The sequence below is a fragment of the Psammomys obesus genome, unplaced genomic scaffold, assembly GCF_907164565.1.
Source record: "Psammomys obesus unplaced genomic scaffold, mPsaObe1.curated_primary_1811, whole genome shotgun sequence".
Taxonomy (NCBI): Eukaryota; Metazoa; Chordata; class Mammalia; order Rodentia; family Muridae; genus Psammomys; species Psammomys obesus.
Genome location: NW_026596034.1, coordinates 1,672,476 through 1,696,879, shown reverse-complemented (window position 1 = coordinate 1,696,879; position 24,404 = coordinate 1,672,476). Strand labels below are relative to the sequence as shown.

The 24,404-nt window shown below is 51.4% G+C and overlaps 1 protein-coding gene across 1 annotated transcript in view; it reads right to left on the bottom strand.

Moving 5' to 3' along the window:
* The window catches only part of Cacna1a (calcium voltage-gated channel subunit alpha1 A), a 211,060-nt gene that overhangs the window by 50,695 nt on the left and 135,961 nt on the right, over positions 1-24,404 (bottom strand). The window contains exons 20-29 of the mRNA XM_055620955.1: positions 24,215-24,322; positions 17,633-18,060; positions 16,254-16,392; positions 13,868-13,997; positions 12,620-12,679; positions 12,016-12,122; positions 4,679-4,778; positions 3,794-3,954; positions 2,667-2,804; positions 510-711 (exon numbers count right to left, since the gene is read on the bottom strand). Coding sequence (XP_055476930.1) covers positions 510-711; positions 2,667-2,804; positions 3,794-3,954; positions 4,679-4,778; positions 12,016-12,122; positions 12,620-12,679; positions 13,868-13,997; positions 16,254-16,392; positions 17,633-18,060; positions 24,215-24,322 — 1,573 coding nt within the window. The remainder of the gene's footprint in view (positions 1-509; positions 712-2,666; positions 2,805-3,793; positions 3,955-4,678; positions 4,779-12,015; positions 12,123-12,619; positions 12,680-13,867; positions 13,998-16,253; positions 16,393-17,632; positions 18,061-24,214; positions 24,323-24,404) is intronic.

Genomic DNA, 24,404 nt, shown 5'->3' with positions numbered 1-24,404 from the left:
TGTTAGGTCTCAAACCTGGAATAACTGGCGGACCTGGCCTCAAGATTCTCCCAGTATCCCTCATAGCTATTACAGGGTATGCATGGCTAGCTTACTATGCCCCCTACCATAAACTTGTCCAGCCCAGGGGCTGGGCTGCCCTTCCCCCAGCTGCCTTTCCCTATATAATCCAGCCATTTTGGTTACTCGGTCTTTTGGTCTACAATTTACTCTCCTGTCCAGTTTCTTGATCCAGGCTTGGTAGCTCTTCCTTCCTCTTCCCCATCTTCTCACATAGCCTGGCTCAGGGTCATGTTCACTTTGGATTCTCCCAGATGTCCTTTCTCTGGCATATGCTCTCCCTTTTATCCCTTCTCTTCCACCATACCCAGAGGCAGTCATGTCCTTTCTTTTTGTTTCTTTTTTTTTTCCATTCAGATTTCTTGCTGTACATCTCTCTCTCCCTCTGTGTGTGAGTGTGTGTGCTGTGTACCAACTTGTATGCAGGAAACACAACTAGAGAGTGGTACCTCATTTTTTTCCAGGCTGTACTCCTCCATCATCTTGTCTCCCTGCTCCTGAAAGGTGATGATGATCAAGGCCACGAAGATATTGACAAAGAAGAAGGGAAACACTACAAAGTACACCACGTAGAAGATGGACATCTCCATGCGGTACCCGGGGCTGGGACCCTGGTTCTCAAAAGTGGCATCCACTGAGTGCTTGAGGACCCTATGAAGTATTGGAAGGAGACAGGGGAGCAACAGAGGATGGAGAGGGCAGGGACACAGGAGCGGAGGGAACAAGAGAAGATGGAAAAGAAACAAACCCACTCAGTGACTTCTGAGAAGCATGGCTCAATTATGTGTCAGATTAATGCTGAACTTTGCACTCTTTTTCCGAGCATCTCTTTGGGAGGTCATTGTTGGCTCCATTTTGCACACAAGGAAATTGACATTCAGCAGTTTGAAGAGATTCAAAAGTCTATGGCCATACCACCCTGAACATGCCTGGTCTTGTCTGATCTCGGAGAGACTCAGACAGAAGTGGTCATGCTTTGTGGTGATGGATGAGGTAGGGCATCATGGAAACAGGCATCGGTCAGTGTGGGTTTTTTAAACTGTGAGTGTGACGAAGGTTCAGTAGCAATGCATGTGGTCCAAACACCTTTGTACATACACGTAAGACGTGCACTGCTCAAAAAGTCTCTTGGCAGGGCTCAGTGTCTTGAATGTGTGAGGTCCTGGGTTCCATTCCCAGCATTGCAAAATAATAATTAAAAAGTTCTGTGTTTGATGTATGCAGTGTTCATGACTGTCTTTTGCCTTGTAAATAATCTCTACTCAAAGAACAAGTTTGGTATAATAGCAGATGTGATAAATGCATTTGTTCATCATGATGAGCATGGGTACTTTGTTTGGACAAGTCATTAGTGTGGCTACGACTTTTCTATTTTCAATTATGTGTGTGTGTGTGTGTGTGTGTGCGCGCACACACACACACTTGAGGCATATGAGTGCTAATACCCACAGAAGCCAGAAAAGGACACTGAATCCCCTGAAGGTGGAGTTATAGACGGCTGTGAGCAATCTGACTTGGGTGCTGGGAACTGTCCAGGTCTTCTGTAAGAAGTGCAAGCATTCTTAGCCACTGAGCCCCAGTATTTCAATGTGTTTATTTCTGTGTGCATGCCTGTCATGTGTGTAGGTGAAGGTCAGAGGGCAACTTTTGAGAGTCGGTTCTTTCCTTCCACCTTTTATCTTCGGGGCTCTCTCACTGACCCTGGAGTTTGCTGATCTAGCCAAGCTGGACAGTCATCAAGCTCCTGGAACCTACCTCTCTCTGCCCTTTGGTGTTGGGGTTAGACATGTGTGCCTCCATGCCTGGCTATTATGTGGGTGCTGGAATTCAAACTGAGGTACTTTATCAACTGACCCATCCCTCCAGCCCTGAAGCTCTTTCTTTCTTTTTAATTTCATTTTTAAAAACATCTTAAATTATGTGTATGTGTGGGTATATACACACAAGTGCAGTACCCGCAGAGTTCAGAGGCATCAGATCTTTCCAGGTAACACAGGTGGCTCTTAGCCTGATGGTCTTCCAGGTAAGCATCAAGTCCTTTCAGAGTCACCTCCCAGCCCTGTATTTTTGTTGTTGTTGTTGTTGGTTTTCCGAGACAGGGTTTCTCTGTGTAGCCCTGGGTGTCCTGGACTCGCTTTGTAGACCAGGCTGGCCCTAAACTCACAGAGGTCTGCTGCCTCTGCTGCCTGTGTTGGGATTACAGGCGTGCACCACTGAGCTGAGCTGTCCCTGTATTGTTTTGAGTCTCACTGTATTGTCTGGCGCTCACTGTGGCCTCAAGCTCACAGAGATCCCTGTCCCCTACCTCTGCCTCTGAGGATGCTGGGTTTAAAGGTATGGCCACCAAGAGTAGTAAGGCTGCTGGTTTTATGTTTGTGTTCACATTTGCAGTGCTGGGGGAGGAACTGGAGCTTCCCAACAGTAGGCCGGAGGTCAGCATTAGAGTGACACCCACAGCCCCATGGTGCAGCCCCTACACTGTGAGGACTGCATCACTGGAACAGCCTGGCACAGGGCCAGGTTCCGATGCCCCTGCTCTCCCCCTCCCCCTCTGCTCCCCTGCTCCCGGGGCTCCCAGCCCTTGCCCCTCATGGCGGGCCACTCACTGCGGCCAGCCCTCTCCCGTGGACACTGTGAAGAGCGTGAGCAGGGCCCAGAGCACGTTGTCGTAGTGGAACTCGTACTTCTTCCACTCTCGGTCCCGGGCCTTCACCTCATTCTTCTCGTACAGGAGGTACTTGCCTCTGTCACAGAGAGCTGGTTAGTCAGTGGCGTCACCACCCCCTCAGGCCATTTGTACTGTGGGGAGGCAGCTGCACAGCATTGTCCCTGTGGGAGCTGAGACCCCAGCCTGAGTATGGGTGTGGGGACACAGAAAGGATGGGGAAGCAAACATGGGGACACCCTATTTCAGGGTGCTCACAACTCAGGAGGCAGTGGCTGCTTCTTTTAGAGCAAGGAGGAGTGCGTTTCAAACACCACCCAAGACTCTATGATCTCACTGTGTAGCCAAGGCTGGCAGGGAACTCTGGCCCTTCCTGCCTCAGTGTCCAAGCAGTGGGATGACAGGCCTGTGCTGCTGTGCCTGCGGAGCATCTGAACAGGGCTGCTCAGATGCCACCCAGGAGGGACTATGGATTCATCTCCCTCTTGACAAAGTCGCTGGGAGATTAAAATGGCTTAACCTGGTCTGAAGAGATGGGGTGGGTACCCAGATAATCCTCATTTGCTTTTCTTTCCTGAGACAGGGTCTCTCTGGTCTGGACAACTCCATCATGCCATCTCAGCCTCCCCCGGGCTGTGATACAGCTCCGTGCCTCACATTACCTGGGTATTTTGGTTGGTTGATTGACTGACTGACTGATTATAAGACAAGTGCTCACTCTGTCTGTCTGTTTTCGAGACAGGGTTTCCCTGTATATCTCTGGCTGTCCTGGACTCACTTTGTAGGCCAGGCTGGCCTCGAATTCACAGAGATCCACCTGCCTCTGCCTCCCAGAGTGCTGGGATTACAGGCGTGCACCACTGGGCCTGGCTACAAATGCTCACTTTGTAACCCAGGCTGGTCTCAAAACTCAGCATGATCTTCCTGCCTTAGCCTTCTGAGTGCTGAGGTCCTGACTTCAGTAACTCTAGACCAGGTCCACGCTGACCCTCTACCTCCGTGTCTGGACTGTAGACCCTGTACTTCACCCTCCCCTGCATGGTGTCCCAGAGATCGTGGCCCACCCACCGACAGTCTCTTTCAAACTCCTTAGACTCATCCGTGCAGTGGAAGAATTTGCCCTTGAAGAGTTGCACGGCCACCACAGCAAAGATGAACATGAACAGCATGTACACAATGAGGATGTTGAAGACATTCTTGAGTGAGTTCACCACGCAGTCAAACACGGCCTGCATTGGAAGAGGAGGTGTGAGCGCAGGAAGCATGGCTGTTCCCTTAGCAACCAAGGCACCTGCCAGGTCTAACAGCTGGGTTGAAAACACTGGGGGAAGGGGGATTCCACGTGTGTACGGACTTTTCCCTCACCCTTGCTACCTAAGAGAAGTATGGCGGCTGTGCGCACAGCAGGTGTGCTATGCCAGGCACCTCATGACCATTCACGGCTGGGTCTCATGTAGCCCAGACCTTAAGAGGATGACCTTAACTTTCTAATCCTCCTTGCCTCCACCAGTTTGAGTCACTGGGTATGGAAACCAGAGCTTGAACAGTAGGCAAGCATACTGCCAACTGAGATACATCCCCACCCCACCCCGCTTCTTTAGATAGTCCTGTTGGCCTGCAACTTGTGCCTCCAGAACTAGGCTCTGCCCTGTATCTCCCCCCTCCCCACTGACCCATCAAAATGAGTGCCGACCTGGGTCAAGTTCTGCTAGTCGACTCCCTTTGCTGCCATCTGCTGGACAACTACAGCAACTACCTCTACATACAAAGGCCACGTCGTCAACGTAGTTTATTGGGATTGTCTTCCCTCACCCCCCCCCCCCCCCCGAGTGCTGGGATCCCGGGTGCACACTACTTTATCTGTTTCTCACTGTGATCTTCTGGAGTGGTGTGCAACCTTTTCATCTGTGTGTGGCCGGCTCGAGGGCCCATTCTCCCGACCCCAGGTCTCACCTTTAGCTTTGGCAGCCGCTTGATGGTTTTTAGAGGTCGTAGCACCCGGAGGACTCGGAGAGACTTAATGGTGTTTATGTCCTTTCCTTTGCTGTTGCCGCTGTTGAGGGATGTTAGGGTTGGGGAAGGGAAGAGATGGAGCGGAAGTCAGCCTGGGAAAGAGGGACCCACAACTCCACATGGACCCATTTATCTGGACCCAGGTCTGGGCTGAGGCAGGGCTAGTCCTTCCCCTTCTGACGGGTCTAGTTTTGCTCTGGAAACCAGATGGTTTTGAAGGGTCCGGCTCTCATTCTATTGAAGACCTTGCCTCTGCACTGACATTTTAAAAAATATTATTACTAAGTTTTTGAGACAGTGTCTTACTCTGTAGCTGTGGCTGCCCCGGAATTACAGAGCTCCTCCTTCCCCTGCCTCCTGAGTTCTGGGATTAGAGGTGTGCACTGCCATGTGCAGCCTTCTGCACCAACTTAGAAGAGTTGCACTGCCCTTTGTAGCCAAGCTTTTGGTCTGGAGGCTGGTGAACTGTTAGAAGAGCTCTACCCTCCTCCTGGAGGATTCAGGGTGCTTTCCCGCCCCTTGTACCCAACATGGCCTCAGTCTGCTGCTGCTTTGGTCTGCCAAGGTCCCTACATACCTTTGCCAGTGGTAAAAAGGGGGACCTGCTTGGGTTAACCATGCAGACCCCAAAGACACGGAGCTCTTAGCTACTCACAACTTGGCTCCATAAGGGGTTGGTACGGCATGGGGCCATCAAGAGCTTCAGGTTAATGGCTTCCACCCACACCCAGGGCCCAAACACAAATCCTAGAGTCACATTTGTCTGCGGTCGTCATCATTCCCAAGCCCCAGAGGGTGCTTTCCCAGGGTCCACGGTTCATTGCGGTCACCTCACAGCAGACCCTGTCACCTCATACATCTACTTCCCGTCTTTTGACACACACTGGTCATCATTCCACTCCGTTCCTGAGGGTCCTTCCCAAGTCTAAGTACCCCAAGGCAAGGAAGACTTTTTGGCTTGGCATGCCAAAGCCCTTTGCATTCTACTTCAGTTAGATTGGGTCCCTGCATGACCAACCTCTGGCCACAATCACTGGCTTTCTATTCTTTTTTGGTTTGTTTTGCTTTGTTTTTGGAGACGGGGTCTTACTGTGCAGCCCTGGAACACACTATGTAGACCAGGTCGGCCTTGAATTCAGAGACTTTCCCATTTTGTTGTTGTTTTGTTTTCATTTTTTTTCCTTGTGGGTTAAAAGATGTACACCACCATGGCCACCCCAAAACTTTTTTGTTTGTTTTTCGAGAAAGTGTTTCTCTGTGTAGCCCTGGCTGTCCTGGAACTCTATGGGCCAGGCTAGACTGGAACTCAGAGATCTGCCTGCCTCTGCCTCCCAAATGCTGTGATTAAAGCTGTGAGCTGCCACCACATGGCTAGCCAAAAACCTTTTAAATTACATTTATTTCTTTATTTTGTGGGCATGTGTGTGCCACAGCCTTCATGTTAGGGGAGAACCTTTGGGAGCTGCCTCTCTCCTTTCTCCAGATGGATCACGGGATTGACCTCAGGTCATCAGGCTTGGTCGCACGTGCCTTTACCAGCTCGGCCCTCTCTGTTTCACTTCCTTGAGACAAAGTTTTTCCATGAAGCTCATGTTGGTCTGGAGATCCCCTGAGCTCATGTTGAGTGCTAGGTGGCGGTGCGGCCACTGTCTGGTTGCACAGAGCCACACCACCTGCTCAGCCGTGCACGCCTCCCTTCCCTGCTGCCTCCTGCAAGAGCTCCAGGCTCTGTCAGCCTTCTTGCTATTCCAGAGAGATCTGATGGCAGACCCAGGCAGAAAGGCTGCTTCCTGTCTCGAGACAGGAAACCCTCAGAGGCCCAGCTTGCGATGAGTTCTTCTGTGTTTTCTCGTTAATCTTGGCTCTTGTTCCAGCTATTGACTTACAATTGGCAGGAGGTCTCAGGACACTCAAATGGTCCAAGGCTGCAGTCTCAGGGACAAATATGTCCATACTGGTTCCTGCCTCATTCCCGGGCAGATCTGCCCAGCGCCGGAGCTTCCAGTGGAGAACACTACTTCTTGGCATGGTGAGAAAAGCTGGTTTTGGCTCTGTGTGCACCCACAAGTTAACCTCAGGTGTCACCCACCTTATTTTTTGAGGCATGGTCTCTCACTGGCCTGGCGCTCACCCAGGAGGATAGGCTGGTCAGTGAGTCCCAGGGGTCACTGAGATTTATATCTGCATTCCACCATGTCAGGATGTTTACATAGGTTTAGTGACTGATGCTTGCATTTCAAACATTTTATCAACTAAATGTCTGTTTTTGTTTTGAGAAAGGGTCTCTATATAGCATGGCTGCTCTGGAACTATGTACACCAGGCTGACCTCAGACTCAGAGATCCCCCTGCCTCTGTCTCCTGGGTGTTGGAATTAAAGGTGTGCACCACCACACCTAACTCTGTTATTTCCACTTACATCCTTTTGTACACTGATCACTAGATCATTGTTTCTTATTTGTAACTGCTTTATATATATAAAAAAGAACACTGACATCTATCTATCTATCTATCTATCTATCTATCTATCTATCTATCTATCTATCTATCCATCCATCCATCCATCCATCCATCCACCCACCCACCCACCCACCCACCCACCTACCTACCTAGAATCTATCTGTTTTACTGCTTTTGAGGCAGGGACACAGTATGTAAATCAGGCTAACCTGAAACTTAAGATTCTTCTGCCTCAGAGAGCGAGACACATGCTACCATGGTGGGCTAGAAAGATCTGCCAGGCAGATGTTCCTCAGAGTGATGGACACGTCCTCCCATTTTCCAAACCTCAGCTGTTCTGGTGACCTCTCCCTGGCCCCTTGGCCATGAGAGGAAGAACACTCCCTGTCCCTTATGTTCTAGGCAAGAACTAGTGGGTCACAGTGGCAGGTGATGCTGTGAGCCTACATGAGTCCTCTGGCTCTGGGGAGCCAGCTCTGGTCATGGTAAGCAGCAGGACACCAGCAAGAACAAAGGCCACAGAAAGAGAAGGCCAGAACCAACATGGCTGCGAACAGGGCACAGAAGACAAGACAGAGAGAGAGAGAGAGAGAGAGAGAGAGAGAGAGAGAGAGGCACTTTACCGTGTACTGCTCCTGGTGAGGTGGCGTCGGAAGGAGAGACAAATCGTGAGCGGCCTCAGAGAGAACACAGGACACGCACAGACACACATGGGCGCTGGACTCTGGGACCCTGGGGGACCAGGGGAGCCAGCTCCTTCGTCAGTCTCTGCACTGGGCAAGACACGGCCCTGACAGCAGCTCACAAAGGCAAATTTCCATGGAGCAAGGTGGGCCCGGGGCTGCCTATTACCCTGGTGAACTAGCCACTCAGTCACTGCCAAGAGCAGGATTGCTTCCTGCAGCGGTCCTGGCATGGGGGCCCAGCTTGCTGTAGGTGAGCTGTGTGGGGAAAGGACGGACGGAGGTTTGAATGCTGCCTTGACTGCCAACAAGCCTCATCTGGAAAATGGGCGTGGCTTCCTGATGCTTCAGTATCATCAGCCTCCACCTTGGCTTCTATTGACTCATGTGAAGATGTAGCTCAGGTTGGCCTGACTAACCGATCTTCCTGCCTCAAACTTCTGAGTAGCTGGGATGCAGATGTGTGCGTAACTCTGGTGGGCAGAGTTTTCTGGAAGGAGAGTTGCGGATGTTGGGATCCAGAGCCTCACACATGCCAGATCAGCATTCTACTGCTGAGCATTCCATCCCCCCCCCCCCAGCCCCTTACCGGGGAATTCTGGGTAGGGGCTCTACCTCTGAGCCACATCTCAAGATTCCTCTGTACTTTTGTTCTAAGATAGGGTCTTGTTAAATTTCCTGTCTCGTCCTCACCTAGGATTCTTGGCATCACATTATGCCTAGCAATTTTCTTTTTTCAGCCAAGCGGCTTAATGCCTATGATGTCTCTGCTGAGCTTAGGGTGCCCGGACCACCTGTAAGCCTCCAGGTCCTTCCCCACATTGTGGGGAAGGTGCTTCCTGTGGCACTGGCATCTACCTCAACTTTTTTTTTAATCCAAAATTCCTTAACAGCAGGCCAGCACTACCCTGAGCTGAGTCCCTAGCCAGACTTTACCTAAAGTGCTGCATTTACCTGCAGGAGAATGGCGCCATTGGGCCCATTTTCCAGATGAAGAAGCTGAAGCCCAGACTAGGAGAGTGACTTCCCCAAGGGCATACAGCCAAAAAGTGGCAGACTGAGATTCAAACCCACGTGCATGCATCTTGAGCTTGAGTCTTCCTTCCCTTGGGGCAGGGCTGTTTTGAGGGTGTTGCTGGAGGGCCTCCTTTGGTTGTTGGGAGTGTGGCTCTGAGGGTTCAGGAGTGGCTTGATCAAGGTACACTCTGCCAGCTCTGCAGGGCTCATGACTTGCCCTGGGGGAAGAGGCGGGGGTACCTGATGGACTCTTGGCAGTGAGGGTGGGATCATGGACTAGGAGCTGCCGGGAGATGTCAGCTGGCTGCTCCAAAGCATGGGCACTAAGCGTGATGTCCCTCATGGCGACAGTGTGTGAGATGGCGCGTTAGTGATGGCGCATGGAAGATGGAGCATGGTTAGTGGACGGAGCACACATATATGCACACTCACACCTATACCCACACAAATCACACATACAGATGTGGGTGACGAGAGGAGGGTGGGATTGTTCAGAGGGCTTCAGCACTTCTCTGGGAGAGCACAGGCAGGCAGACAGAGGTGTCCTTGCCTAAATCCTCTTACCCCAGAAGGGAGCAGCCTCCCTCCTCCTCCTTCCTGCTCCGTGGTCTCCCAGGCCTTTCAGGGAAGAAAGGACCCAGCAGGACAGGTTTCTGGCCTAGATCCCACTCTCCACACACCCTGCCTCAGCCTCAGTTTCTCATCTGTGGAATGGGGATCACTAGCCTGGTACAACAGCACTGTAGATGACATGCTCCAGGTGCTTCCTCCCATTCAAGCCGTTGCATCGTGCTGCATGGGGAAACTGAGGTACAGAGAGGCTACCAGACTTGGGGGACTTCTTTCCTTCCTTTTCTGAGACATTTATGGTCATATCAGCAATCCTCCTGCTTCAAGCCCTCAAGGGGCAGGATTACAAACGCTTGCCACCACACCCAGCTGGAGGTACCTCTCACTGACAGGCTCATGGGACACACAGAGCAAAGGGAAACAGCAAGCTGACGCTCTACCATGACACCGACAAGGAGACACCAAGCAGAGACCTCACAAGTCGAGACACCTCAGGCACAGGAGATCAGAAGCCTGTTCCTAGAGACTGTAGGGCAAGGGAGGGTCCCGAAACTTCCCTTGGGAAGCAAGTAGCAACTGGCAACTCTTTTGCTGTTGGGTATACAGGAGTGGTTTAATCAAGGTACCAGGTTACACTGAGCCGCAAGTCCTGTCTTTGTGGCAGGGTCAGGCGGATTCTTGGTAGTGAGGTGGGGCACCATAGCGGTCGGGTGCCTCCTCTCACCCCATTTCGAGATCCGCAACTGCCAGCTCTGGGCTCACGCTTCCAACGCTAGTTTCTGTGAGAACTGCCAGCCTGCACAGGCATGTGATGCCCCTGCTCTGACCTCTTGCACAGGAATGGGGGGGGGGGCTAAAAACAAGGACTTCTAGGCACACAGGGTAGCATTATGTCTGCACTGAATTCATGAGAACATTAAAAATTTGACCATAGGGCTCAGGTCTCAGTGCAAAGGACCCCTGCTCTACCCTCATGACTGGAAAAAAGAAAAGGGAAAGAAAATAAAGGTGGACAGGGAGAAGGGGAGAGAGAGAGAGAGAGAGAGAGAGAAAGGGAGCCTGGCCGAGTCATGCTTGCAGGCCATGGAGACACTCAAGTCCACCACAACCGCAGCTTCCTGTGCTCTAAGGAGAGCTGGGAGGCCTGCTGCAGCCTTTCACCTGGCAAGGGCAACAGTCTGGGCCCTCTGTGACAAAGCATGCACTCAGTGCCAGGTGAGAGAGCTGACTGAGAGGCCACTCCCACCGAGAAGCAAGCAGTAAGACAATGCAAAGAAAACATTAGGCCGGATGAGGTGGGTCAGGGTCCCTGGGAGACCTTCCTTTCTGGGAATGACCCTGTGGTAAGGCACAGCCTTGGTTCCCAAGATGGATTTCTGGACCAGAAGCAAGTCAGGCCTCTCTCCCTGACACTGATGGCTGCTGCGAGACTGCGCTGCCACGTGTGCTTTGAGGGATCTCTGACTAGACCTAGACTTGGCTCCATCTCAGGCTGGGGCCAATGCTGGGCGCCATCTTGGGATGGGTGCCTAAAAGCTTGGGTGGCAGAGCTCATGTGCCTTTGGGAATGGCCATGAGATTCTAGATAGCACATTAAGTGGATGCTTGGAGCTCAGGCGGCACTCTAAAAGGGCACTCTGAACTTGGGTACCATCTTGGGGTGACAGCCAGATTTAAGGCAACATCTTGGGATGGCTTCTTCTCCCTTGAGTGTGTTTGAGATAGCACCCTAGAACTCAGCTGCCACCTTAGGATGGCCACTTGCTTCTTGAGCACCATCCTAAATGGCTTTCAAGAATCTGGTACTCCATTTTGGGATGGCTGCCTAGACCTAAGGGGTCATTTTGGAATGGCTATCATCTTGGAGTGGCTACAAATGTCATCTTGGAATGATGGCAAGCATTCATGGGTCATCTTGGAATGGGCGCTCTGCTCTCCGGCACCACTGTGAAGTGGGTTGCTGTCTTGGAATGGCTAACTTGGAACTTGGGTGACATCTTGAAATGGTTGCCATTTTAAAATGGTCACTCAGAAACTGGGAGCCATATTTGAAGCTGCCACCTATATCCAGGGTGCCACTGTGGAGTGGTGCCATGGTACACGACCCTGTGGAGAGCAGGGTATCCTGGCAGCCTTGGGAGGAGAGACACGTAGGAGGCCACTGGCTGTATGGTGAAGAGCCTGGGGGACAGGTGGTATGAGACTCTCATGCACACTTGATTTCTGATTGTCTTTGGGGCACCCCAAAGAGACAAGATGTAGGGGGATTGTGGGAAGGAAGATGAGATGTCCCCAGAGGCAAGAATATCGTAAGCAGCACAGCAAGAGGCCACCGCCTTGCTGTGGGAGGAGTGGAAGGTGGCTCTGGGCCCTTCTTCCCTTCTTTTATGGTGATGACATGCACAAAGCCAGTTGCAGCTCCACTGGGGAATGCCACCCCCACTGACCCACAGCTCTCATTCCCATCTCTGAACCCCAGAATATGACCCACATCTGACAGTGGGACTTAGACTGGGGCAGGGGTGGGGGGCTTGCAATGGAGACTTACGTGAAGGCAAAGGCTACCAGGGCCCCACTGACCACTATGAAGTCCAGAATGTTCCACAGGTCACGGAAGTAGGCCCCCTGATGTAAGACGAGGCCCAGGTCGATCATCTGTGGGGAGAGGACAGCGTGCTCGGAGGCCTCAACCTTCCCCAGGACAACACCCAGTTGCGGCAGCAGTGGCTGGCAGGATGGTAGTAGGCCCTTTTGAGGAAAGGAGCCTGGCTTGACAGTTCACAAGCGTAAGTGTCAGAGTGCACTCTGTCTGAGCCCCGACAGGAGGCCATGAATCAGCAATGTGGTAGACTTTATCTCTGGAACTTCCCAAGAATCTGTCTGCCTCTCACTTCCCCCTTGGTGACCTGTGGTTCCTGCCCTGACCACAGCCTACTTGGTCCCTGACAGTCCTCTCATCTGTCACCTCCAGCTGCCAGAGGGTGCTGGAGGGTGCTCAAGCAGAGCCCCTCTTCCACCCAGAGCTCTCCTCCACAGCTCCCACCTGCTCTCCTTCCCCTCCCTTCCCCTGCCTGGAATGCCTCTCACCCTCAGCATGCCTCACTCACTCATGCCTCACGGAAGGTCTGTGAGAGCCCCGCCTCCGTTCTTACCTTGATCACCATCTCAAAGGTAAACACGCCTGTGAAAACATAGTCAAAATATCGCAGCACCTGCAGGGACAAAGGCAAGTGGACCCAATCACAGGCTCGCCCAGCCTCACACTCCCGAGAACCTGCCAGTAGCCCACTGGGGTCTGGGAACCACTCGGAAAACCCCTCAAAAGTTGGGCTTCCACCCCGTGGACTGGACAGGGCCAAGCACTGCTCAGCCACTCCCAGGAAGGGTCAAACTGTGTAGGTTCTGAATGAAAGTGTCCAGGAGATGGCAGCAAATCCTACCCACTTACTCTTCTATTCACCAAGAGCATCTTCATGTCCTCCAAGCCCCTTGTGGTCTATGAGGGCCTTGGAGGAGTCCATCCACTTTGGGGGTGACTGTCCTTGGGGTGGTGGGGTTCACTGGCCAGTGTTCACACCCCAGGCTTCCCTGTTTCCAGGAACATCTTCTAAACTCTGGGGCCATCTGCTCATCTGGCTCTTTCACTCTGTGGGTACCACTCAGTCTGACAATTGACCCTCCTCTCCACACTCACCTGTCCTGCCCAGAGCTGGGCTCTAGTTGCTAATACGCTCAGATTAGCAATGGCCTTTGTCCCTGTCCCTAGCTGCTGGACGGACTCAGGACACCCATGTGTGTGGAAGGGTTAAGGTGGGGGCTGTAGGTTCAAGGGCTGATAATTTCTGAACATGACCAGCTGAGTGTGGTATCTGGCTCATTCAGTTCCTCTGCTTCCAATCCTTCATGGATCCCGCCTCCCTTAGGATAAAAGACCTGCTTGGCCATGCATTCCAAACCTTTAAGAAAGCCTGGGAGGTGTGTTCATGACCATCTGAATCAGGCCCTGAAGCAGCCTCCCAGCTACTTCCCTGTCTCACAGATGACCACTTTTCTCCTTGCTCATTCCTGGATCTCATCTGATTCCTGCTCTCTCTTTTGTTATGGCATGGGTCAAATATCACTTCTGTAGTGATACCTTCCATGGTCACCTGTCAAAATGTTACCTAGGAGCTGGTCATGTGGCTCAATAGGTAGGGCTCCTGCCTAGATTTCCCCAGTGAGGGGGTGTGGGTGTGGCTCAGGGGTGGAGCCCCTCCTAGGATACTCCAGTGAGGGGCTGTGGATGTGGCTCAGGGGGTGGAACCCTGATTTTAAAATCTGCCATGGAGGGGCTGGGGGGGTGCAGCGGAGTGTCTTTGTTTAATCTGTAGCTTCCGATGCAGAGCAGAGCCCGGACTCACATTGTTGCGGGGTGCGTTGGGCTGCACCGGGTCCTCTGCAGCCAGCGCGATGCTGCTCATGGCAATGACCATGAGGATGCACATCTCGAAGTAGCGCAGGTTCAGGATGTAATGGCACAGCCGGCGAAGGCTGCAGGCAGAGCAGGGAGCCACTCAGATCTCAGGTTCATGGGCCTTTCCCCTCATCTCATGTACAGTTCCACTAAAATGGTTAATTCCATTGCTCCTAACCATCTGTCAAGGACTCTCACAGGGGTGCTGGCTGTGCCCTACAGTCCAGCCAGCTGAAAAGCCTTAGCCGTTTGAGACAGCCATGCTGCCCATGGAAGAGCTCCTGCCCTCCAAACTCCTGGAGTTTGGAGAAAACCAAACTTTTGGGAAAAGCCAGGAGGGCTCCCCACTACTGATGATACCACAGGACATGGAAAGAGTCGCAAGGAAAGATTTACTTATTCTTTTAATTACATTTACTTATTTTGTGTTGGGTGGGGATTGTGCCGAAGCACGCCTGCGCAGCTCAGAGGACAACTTGTGGGAGTTGACTCTGTGGATCCTGGGATTTGAACTCAGGTTGGTAGGTTTGGCAACAAGTGCCCCTATCCACTGAGCAATCTCAAGGCCAGGTTTTCCATGTGTAAAATATTTTAGGGTCTAAAAAAAGGAACCAAGTGTGGTGACTCCTATCTGTAATCCAAGCATATGGGAGGCTGTGGCAAGGAATCACTAAGAGTTCAAGATAATCTGGACTATGACATGAGTTCAAGGCCAGTGTGGTCACAGAGTAAGATCTGGTCTAAAAACAAATCACACAGATAAAACACTCACACACAGAACAACACACACACATAACAAATCACACATATATACCAAAAAGTATACACAACAACAAATCACACCCCCCAAACAAAACACATCTACAAACACACATCGACAAAACATAAACACACTCACCAACAAAACACACATACACCAGCAAATCACATATACGCAAAACAATACACACACAAATACAACACCAACAGCACATAGGGAAACAAAGGGCGAGGGCCAGTGAGATGTAAAATGCTTGCCCTGCAAAGCTCGTGTCCAGGGCTCAACCACTGTGACCCAAGCGAAGATGGAAGAACAAGGACCCCAGCGCCCTCCGACCGCCACCCGGGAGCCATGGCACACACACCACACATACACACAGCAGTGATAAAAACCCAAACCAAATCCCATCGCTACCACCAATGGGAAAGTCTCTGGGGCTGGGGCTCAGCTGGGGGAGTGCTTGCCTGCCATGCACAAAGCCTGGGTCACACTGTGAACCCCGAGGTTGTGCTTTCTACTAAAAAAAAAACAAAAACAAACTTTTTAGTTGTGGTGTGGCTCAGCGTTAGCACACACCTCTAATCCAAGAGCTTTCTGCTTGAATATTGTAAACAGGATTAAATAAAGTCAACCATAGGTCAAGAGGCAGAGCAAGCAACCAGTTGACAGAAAGTGAACACAGGATTATTAAGAAAAACAAGACAAAACAAACAAACAAAAAAAAAACAGAGAGGAAGAGGAAGTCAGGAGGAGGGATAGAGAGATGCACAGGAAGTAGAAGGGAGGGACATTTAGTTTGAAAGGGGTGGTTTGAGACAGCATGGGAGAGGGGCCATTCCTTCTGGGGTGCTGGCTGAGGAGGAAGGTCGGCTGGACGCTTTCTCTGCCTCTCCAGCTAGCAGGCTTTCACCCCAGCCTCTGGCTCTTGAGTCTTTATTGTTAAAATCGAATGACTTGAGATTTTGTTAAAAACCACACCTGGGCCCATTCCCAGCACCACCCAAACAAACAAAACTGGCGGCTGTCACCAACAACCTGTTCTAGCTCAAGCTTCAGCTGCTCTCACTGTACTGATGTTAAGGAGCTTGTCTCAATTTTTTTTTTCTTTTAAATTTATAAAGCACTTAGAACAGTACCTGGCATTAGCTGCCACTTGAACATTTGTTTAGTAAAGAAGAAAAAGAGAACTTCAGAAAAAAGGTGATGTGCAGGACCGCAGAGCCTACGTCTTTGTGGTGCAATGGTTAGAGAGTTCAGTCACATGGCTGCCATGCAGGCCTCGCAGGCTGTGTACTGCACAAGGCAGACATTTCTAAAGGACGCCTCTCCTAGCACGGCACAGGCCTGGGTATTTATAGCAGTGGTCTTCCATCTCATGGCAGGAAGAGGTCTTTTCCAGAGCAGTGTATTATGACAAGTTATCTTCTGTGAGTGAAGCAAGAGGGCCCAGTTCTCAGCTCGTGAGGGTTGGTGCTGAGGGGATCTATTTCTCACTGTCTGCCACCCCCACACCAGGGAGGGAGCCCCGTTCACACACTGGGGAGGGAGCCCCCCACCACATGCCCATACTCACGGGTTGGTGGTGGAGAGGATGAACATGGAACTGTAGGGCGGCATGGGCTTTGGGCCGTCCTCCCCGGAGTCTGCCTCCTCTTCCTCCTTCTTCTCTTCCTCTTTCTTTGGCAGTGGGTCTGGGTTGGCATTTTTGTTTACTGTCGGGACAAGAACCAATGGGTTCCTCCATGATTTCCCACAAGGTCCAGGACCCCTGGCCATGCCTGGGCTGACACTAGGCCCCAGATGTTTGAGAAAGAGCTTCCTGTGAGCCAGGCATCACCTGACCCTGAACTTGGTGCTCATGATCTCCATCTGACAGATGAGGGGACCCAGGCACAGAGAAGTGAGTGGCTAGTCCAAGGTCACACAGCTGAGAAGCTGCAGAGCTGGTGTTGAACTGAGCAGTTTGGCCACAGAATACCAGCTCCCAAGCAATCCAGGGCAATGGAGACCCTTTTCTCCTTGGCTTCTCTGATGTACCTGGAACTGCCGGGGGTAGCTGCCCACAGCCCTGCTTCATACAGTGGAAAACTCAGAGCCCTGTGAGAGAAAGAGCGCCCAGTCCTGCCTGTGGCTCCTCTCTCATGGGCAGGCTCTCTGGTTGTTCATGGGCTAAGCCTCCCTGGGGGTCTGTTTCTTCATCAGACCATTAGTGCCCTGCTGAGGACCCACCACCATGAGGTCTGGCATGGCAGCACACACCTGTAGTCCTGGCACTGGAGAAGAGGAGGCAGGAAGGTCACTTCCAGTTTGAGGCCAGCCTGGGCTACATAGCAAGATGCTGTCTCAAAACAACAACAACCCCGAGCCAAAAACTGACTCAATTCCCTACAGAAATCTAAGCCATGTTGTCTTTGGGCCAAAGCCCCGGGTGACTAGAGAGATGAGGACAATCCAGCTGGGGCCACATTGGTACGGGAGACGTTTGGTTATCAAAATTGGGAGAAGAGTGCGCAAACACATTCTGAAGCTTGTGCTGCAATGACAGCCTGGCCCTTCAATTCACTACGAATACAAGGCCTTGCACGGGTGGCCTTGAACTTGCAAACTTTCTGCCTCCACCACGACTGAAGGTTGTCTGTGGTACTGGAGTGTGCTAGGCAAACACTCCACCAGCCCCTTCCCTCCTTCTGTGTCACCGAACTATTTACAGTGGGATGCTTCCTGCTGTGCTGGGTTTTGGACAGCAGTCCCTAAGCCTTCAAGCTGTCCCCAAGCCCCCAATTTCCATCAAGGGATTCCTTTTTCCACGGTGGCAGTGTGAGCTCTGTGGAGGGGGGGCAAGGCACAGAGGATGGCCACAGTCCCACACCACTGAGGGTCTACAGGGTCTGTGGTTTCTTCTTCCCACAGCTGTGAGCACGGACTGTGGCCAGGCAACCCTGGGCTCCTCACCTTGGACCACAGTGTGGTTGAGGGGCGGGCAGGCCGGGGGGATCTCCACCGCCATGTGCTCGGGTTTCCTGGCAGTCTTCGCTGAGTTGGGCTGGGTGCTGCTGGGGTTGGTGACGATAAGGCTGTTCTCGGGGGTCTTGGGGGGGCCGGGGTTGTTGGGCGCCCTGCGGCTGGCAGCGTTCTGGGGGTTGGTGGCCAAGGTGGGGCCAGGGTTGGTGCTGTTCCCAATCTCGGCAGGGCTTGGGGGAAGGCCGCTGTGGCCCAGGCTGTCGTGGGGACTGGCAGGCTCCCCGGTGGCCAACTTGTTATTCTTCATGTTGTCAAGGTCCTCAGCCAGTGGCAGGTCCTGGCGGCCAAGGTCCTGCTGGATTGGCCTGGTGGTGGACAGGTTGGGACCAGACATGGGGACCCCAGAGCCCTGATTCTCTCTAAGAAGAAGATCAAAGCAGAAGAGTGCATAGCGTTAGGACCAGCAGTGCAGCTGCCCAGACCACTACGCAGGGCCACCGAGCGGCACAGCACAGGGACCCACAGCACGGAGCGTATGCTGCACCTCCCAGCTCTAGCACCCACGAGGCCCAAGCTGCACCCACCCTGAAAAGAAAGGAAAAACAGCCATTTCCTGACTCTACACTTCATGGAGTGATACACGGCCCCAGGCAGGTCAAGGCATTAAGAACTCTTGAGGTAAGAGGGACCACAACCTGTGAACTCTTTGCAGCACTGAGGAGGACCCAGGGCCTCCGTATGCTGTGGTAGACCGTAACACTGAGCCACACCCCTCCCCTCACTAGGATTCCAGGCAGGGCTCTCCCTGACTCACACCCCTGGTGCTACTGGGGTTTTTTTCTGGCCCACTGTGCAAAGCCCAATCATAAATTTCCAATTAATTTTTTTTGTTTCTGTGTTTTGTTTTGTTTTTCCTTTTTTTTCTTTCTAGACAGGGTTTCTCTGTATGGCCCTGGCCATCCTGGAACTTGCTTTGTAGACCAGGCTGGGCTTGAGCTTAGAGATCCTCCTGCCTCTGCCTCATAAGTGCTTGGATCAAAGGCCTATGCTACAACTACCTAGTTTGTTTTTTTTTTTATTTTTTTATTTTTTATTTTTTATTTAGGGTTTTACTAAATAGCTCTGACTGTCCTGGAACTCACTATATAGACTAGGCTGGCCTCAAACTCACAGAGATCTGTCTGCCTCTGCCTTCCAAGCTCTGGGACTAAATATGTGTGCCACTATGCCCAGCTCAATTTCCAGTTAATTTTAATTCTTAAGTGTCTTCAAGAAAGATTCAAAAGATACAGAGAACAGAAGCTGGGCCCTGCCCCATAGTGCCTAGGAGAAGCGGCTGGCTGCATTAAGCTTGTCTTATGCAGGGTCCCACTGACAGCTGTCAGGGACTTCTCCTTTGGGGTATTCTCTACTGAGACCTAGGAATCTGTTCTAGACCATTTGGAGGCGATCATAAAAATAGCCCCCTTTACTGCACACTTTCTGCACGGCCCCCCAAGACCTTGTGCATTAACACAGCACCTGAGATGGATAACAGGCTCAGCATTCAACAGAACAGGAAACTGAGGCAGAGAAGGGAGGACGTTTATCCTTCATGAACCAGCCTGGTTGGGGCTGGGCTGGAATCTAGTCCTATCTAGAAACCTTTAAGCTCCAACATCACTCAGCAAAGAAAACAATTTGGGGTGCATGGAATGGAGGTGTTGAGGAGTGTGTGAAGGGCTGTGTGTTAAAGGATCAAAGTTCTCTGCAACACAGGCAGAGTAGGCCAGGAAAATCAGAACTGCAGCAACCCTCTCCTTGTACTAATGGGGAGTGGGTTGCCATGGCGACAGATGCAGATGGATCTAGGCTGCAAACAGCTGATCCAACTGGTCAGGAGACAAGTCCTAGAAGTGCCAGATGTTTGCCTTACCAGGAGTCAGGAGCTTGGCTTTGCTTTGGTCACCTTGGGGTACCATCAGGTTCAGCTGCCCCACATGGGCAAACCTGAGCCTAGCAAATATTGAACAGTGCAGGAGTAGTGTTCTCGTGCATGTTTCAGAGGGGACGAGAGATGATTACAGAAATGGGACTGGAGATAAGCAGAAACAGGAAAAATGGCTGTCAACATCCTGGATAATGAAACACACAGGGCAGGGCTGGGGAAAAGACCAGAGGACAACCAAAGGGAAGAAAAAAGAAATGCAGAAGCTCACGGGAGCTCCAAGCTCTCTGAAACAGAATAAAAATGATTCTCAAAACAGAATCTTTTAAAAAAGCGTTTCACTCTGTAGTCCAGGCTGGCCCCAAACTCTTGCCTCAGCCTCCTGGTTGCAGGTTTCTAGGCATGCATCTCTAGGCCAGCTCCAAGCTGTGTGATGTCTACCAGGGAGAGACTTCAGTGTTGTTAATACGGTGTGTGCACACTTACTGTGTGCTCACACGAAGCCAAACACTTGATGTAGCCTGGCTGGCCTGGAACTCACTCTGTGGACCAGACTGATCTCGAACTCACAGAGATCCACTGGCCTCTGCCTCCTGAGTGCTGAGAGTGTGTTCCTATGCCTGGTCAGTTGATATGTTCTTATTATAATTCACCCTTTCATATTCCGTATCTGTGGACTGAACTGGCTACAGACTGAAAAAGATTTAAATAAAAATATTTTTTATTTTATGTGTATTTGTTATGCCTGTATGCATGTCTGTGTGCCAATGGGTACCTAGTAACCCTGGACACCATAAGAGGGCATCAGATTCCTTGGAACTGGAGTTACAGAAGGTTGTGAGCCATCGTGTGAGTGCTAGAAACTGAACCCGAGTCTTTTGTACAAGCAGGCTCTTAAGTGCTGAGCCTCCCTCCAGCCTCAAGACTGAAAAAAAAAAAAAAAAAAAAAAAAAAAAAAAAAAAAAAAAAAAAAAAACAAAAAAAAAAAAACCAACAAAACAACAAACCTGTTTGTCCCCAGTATACAGACTTTGCCCTCTTGTCTCTTTCTTAACAAATACAGAGTATACAGGTGGGGTGGCAGTGGAGCATGCTGTTAATTCCAGAACTCAGGAGGCAGAGGCAGGACAGATTTCGGAATTTGAGGCCAGCCTTGTATATAGAGTAAGTTCCAGGACAGCCAGTGGCTCCACAGAGAAAAAAACACCAGAATATATCAGCGGTCTTCCCCAGTGCTGGTCCCTGCGTGCTACACCAGTGTGCTCACTGGTATAGCAGTGGCGTTCCTGTTGTGGAGGTAACCAGCAGCTTAGTGACTGAACTTGAGGGCTGCTCCACAGGAGAGAATTCATGCCCAGGACTGTAAACTCGATGGGTACAGAGGCCCTAGTGGGGAACCTACTGTTGTTATCTTGCTAAGTGGCCATGCTGTCAAAATGCTTTCTAAAAGTTCCACAAAGTTCAGGACAGTCAGGGACCTGTTACTCAGAGAAACCCTGTCTCAAAAAAAAAAAAGTCTAATAGCTGCCCACAGAGTGCTTGCATTACATCTAAGTCATCTGGAGATGATCTGAAGTCCACAGAGGATGATTGTGGGTCCCATGAAAAGAATACACTGCTTTATAGATGGAGCCCAAATATATGTGATTTTGGTACCCTAGAGGGCCCCAGAATGACTTCCAAAGACATCCAAAGAACATTTACTGAGTACTTGCCTTTGGCTCGGCATCACTCAATACAGTTTATATGTATTCATTCATTTAAATCCGTACATTCTAGTCTACTGTTCATCCTATGAAAAAGACAGGGACCAGAGAGGTACAGGGGAACTGTAAAAACCACACAGCCAGGCAGTGATGGGCAGGAGTATTCAGAGTCTCTGCATCTCAGTATCGGGTTCTGCTCATGGCGTGACTGACAGTCAACATTTAGAGACTTTCAGAAACTCCCCCTGGAGGGCTGGGTCTGGTCTAGCAGAGTGCTTGCCTGTGTGAGCAAAGCCCTGCATTCCATTCTCAACACCAGCTAAAACCTGATGTCATGAGTCCACGCCTGCAATCCCAGCACTTGGGAGGTAGGCGCAGGAAGACCAGGAGTTCAAAGCCAGCCTGGGACACATGAGAGCCTATCTTAGAACAGCAGAAAACCCACCCCCTGGAACATGTTAGGGATGCCCATTTGTCGTCATCATCTGCCTCCTTCAATACGGCAACAGCAGAGTCAATACAAGGACAGCATTCCTCTTCACACCTTCGGTTGCTGCTTATCTAACTCTTAAGGGACTCTGGGTCCTACTGTCCCATCACTGACCCTTTGCCCCTCTCTCATCACTGTCTGGCAAACTGGCTGTTTCCTGATTGACCACAGAACTTTAGCATATACTGTTCTTGCCTGAAACTTCTCTCCAACTGCTCTTCTTGTAGGTCTGATCCGTCTTGGTCACATTTCTCTGAGTGTCTATGCTATCGTTTTAATGTGTCTGCCCCTTCTGCCTAACTCATCTGCTGGGAAACTCAATCCTTAAATTTGTCTGATGATGATGGTTTTTGGAGGAGATCTGGGAGGTAACTGGGACCAGATAAGGCCACAAGGGCAGGGATCCCATGGTGGCATTAGTGGCATTATAACACGAAGAAGAGACTGCAGCTGGCATGACAGCTCTGGGTCACCATGGGAGGCCCTCATCATGTCTGGATGCAATAAGGAGCCCTCGGAGTGGCTGGCATTGTGCTCTACCACTCTGTGGTCACCAGAACGAGAAGCTGGATAAACTTCCCCTTTATATAAATAACCTGACCTCAGGTATTTGGTTATAGCAATGGAAATGGATGAAACCAACCAGTCTGGGCTAAAATACAGCTGAGCTTCTCACACGCCCACTGACCAGAGGAAAACACTCAGGAGAGAAAAGTCTAGGGAAAGAATGACTCAGAACGGCGGTGTTTACGGGAGGGCTGTGGAAACAGATGCGGTGATGAAACTGAGGGGTGCTGTGGACACTGAGAGTAGGAAGTCAGGGTGCGAGTCAGTCCCCAGACCAGGAAGAGTCAGCTCTCCTGTTTCTCCTCATCTCAACCCTCTCATTTTTCTCTCTCTTTGAGACATGATTTCTGTGTGTAGCCCAAGCCTGCCTGGAATTTGTGCACCCCTGCCTCAGCTTCACAAGTGCATGGACAACAAGAATGGGTGCCCTGCCAACCTGGTAGTGATTTTTGTCTGCAGACCCTTGTCTAAACTCTCATTCCCTTGAGAATCCCGGTGTGTGGGGAGAATTGTCGGTGTGTGGTCCTGGAACCTGCACTGGGCTGCCCTTGCTGGGAACAGAGTCTCATGGCTTGACTGAAGCTGGAGTCCCCAGTCACAAGCTGTGCTGCACAGGCTGGTCAGATGCCTGGCACCTTGGAACCCACATGGCAGAGGGAGAAAGCTGACTCTAGTACTTTGTACAAATGCCTCTTTTCCACAGGCCTGGGCCAGATTTTGTACATACTTCAAGAAACCAGTTTTCTGCTCTCATACTGATATAAAGGTGGATCAAGAGGACATTAAATTATTATTATTATTATTATTATTATTATTATTATTATTATTTTGAGGCAAGTTCTCATGTAGTCAAGGCTGGCCCTGAAGTCCGTATCCTCCTGTCCCCCCTCCCAAGTACTGGGATCATAGGACTGACACCACAGCTGGCTTTAGGACAGTATTTTATAGCTGGCAGATGGACGTCTCTATCAACACAGAAGTCCCTGGGCCTCTCCGTGGAGAATCACTTCAGGATCTCTGTGAAGCACTGCAAAATGTTATGAAAAGGACAAGAAAAAGCCGCTACTGGTGGGGTACTGTCACTGAAGAGGCCTTTCTTTACGTCTGAGGGATCGGAGTGGCTCGTCTGACAACCCCCCCCCCCAAAAAAAAAAAAAAAAAAAAAAAAAAGGACACCATCAAGTAAGCAAAGGACTGGCAAAACGGCAGCTTCACTCACTAGTTCCCATGCGAGCCTTGGCAGAGCTGAGTTACTGAATTCTAGTAATGACTGGGTCATTTCTGGAGAGTCCAATTTACAGGTGAGAACACCGATGCCAGGAATACAGTAGCTCAAGAGTAGGCAGCAAGCACTGAAAAGCTGTGTGAATCTGGTGGAGACTACGGCTTTCCCTAGGGCCTGTGTAAGATGCACGAGGCGTTAGTCCTCCAGCCACTCAGAATGCCGGATGGCATGGCTTTTTAAGAACGGAACGCTGAGGTGGGATGTAGTTCCCTGCCTAGACTTCTGCAGGAAAGGGCTGAGGGCATGGCTCAGCACTAGAGGCCTGCCTGGCGCCTCGAGTGAGGAGCCGGGGTGTGGCTCGGTGACAGAAAGTTAACCTGGAATTCCCCAGTGAGAGGCTGGCTCTGCTGGAGTGCCAGTCTAAAATCCCCCGGGGGGAGGGGGCGTAAGCTCTCTTGTCGATTCTTGCTGAGAACACAAGGTCCTGGGTCCATCCCAGCACTGAACTCATCTGTTTGCCCATCTGCTGGCCCGGGCACTTCCTCCCGGAGCATGCTGGGTCTGAAGACCGAACCCCTAGCTACTGGGGAGAACTCCTCGGTCCGCAGTGAGCTGGGGGTCCACCGGGGCACCCAGCTCCCTCCCGGAGCCCACTCACTTCCTGCGCCGATGCCGGCGCTCCCTGTCGTCGTGGGCGGGCGGCCCGTGTCGGTGTCGCCGCTTGCGTTCTCCATCCTCGCCGTCGCCGTCCGCAGCGCGGGCCGGCCTGGCGGCGTCGCGGGGGCGCTGCCTGCGCTCCGGCCTGTCGTCCGGTTCGTCCCCCGGCCGGCGCCGCGCGCGGTGCCGGC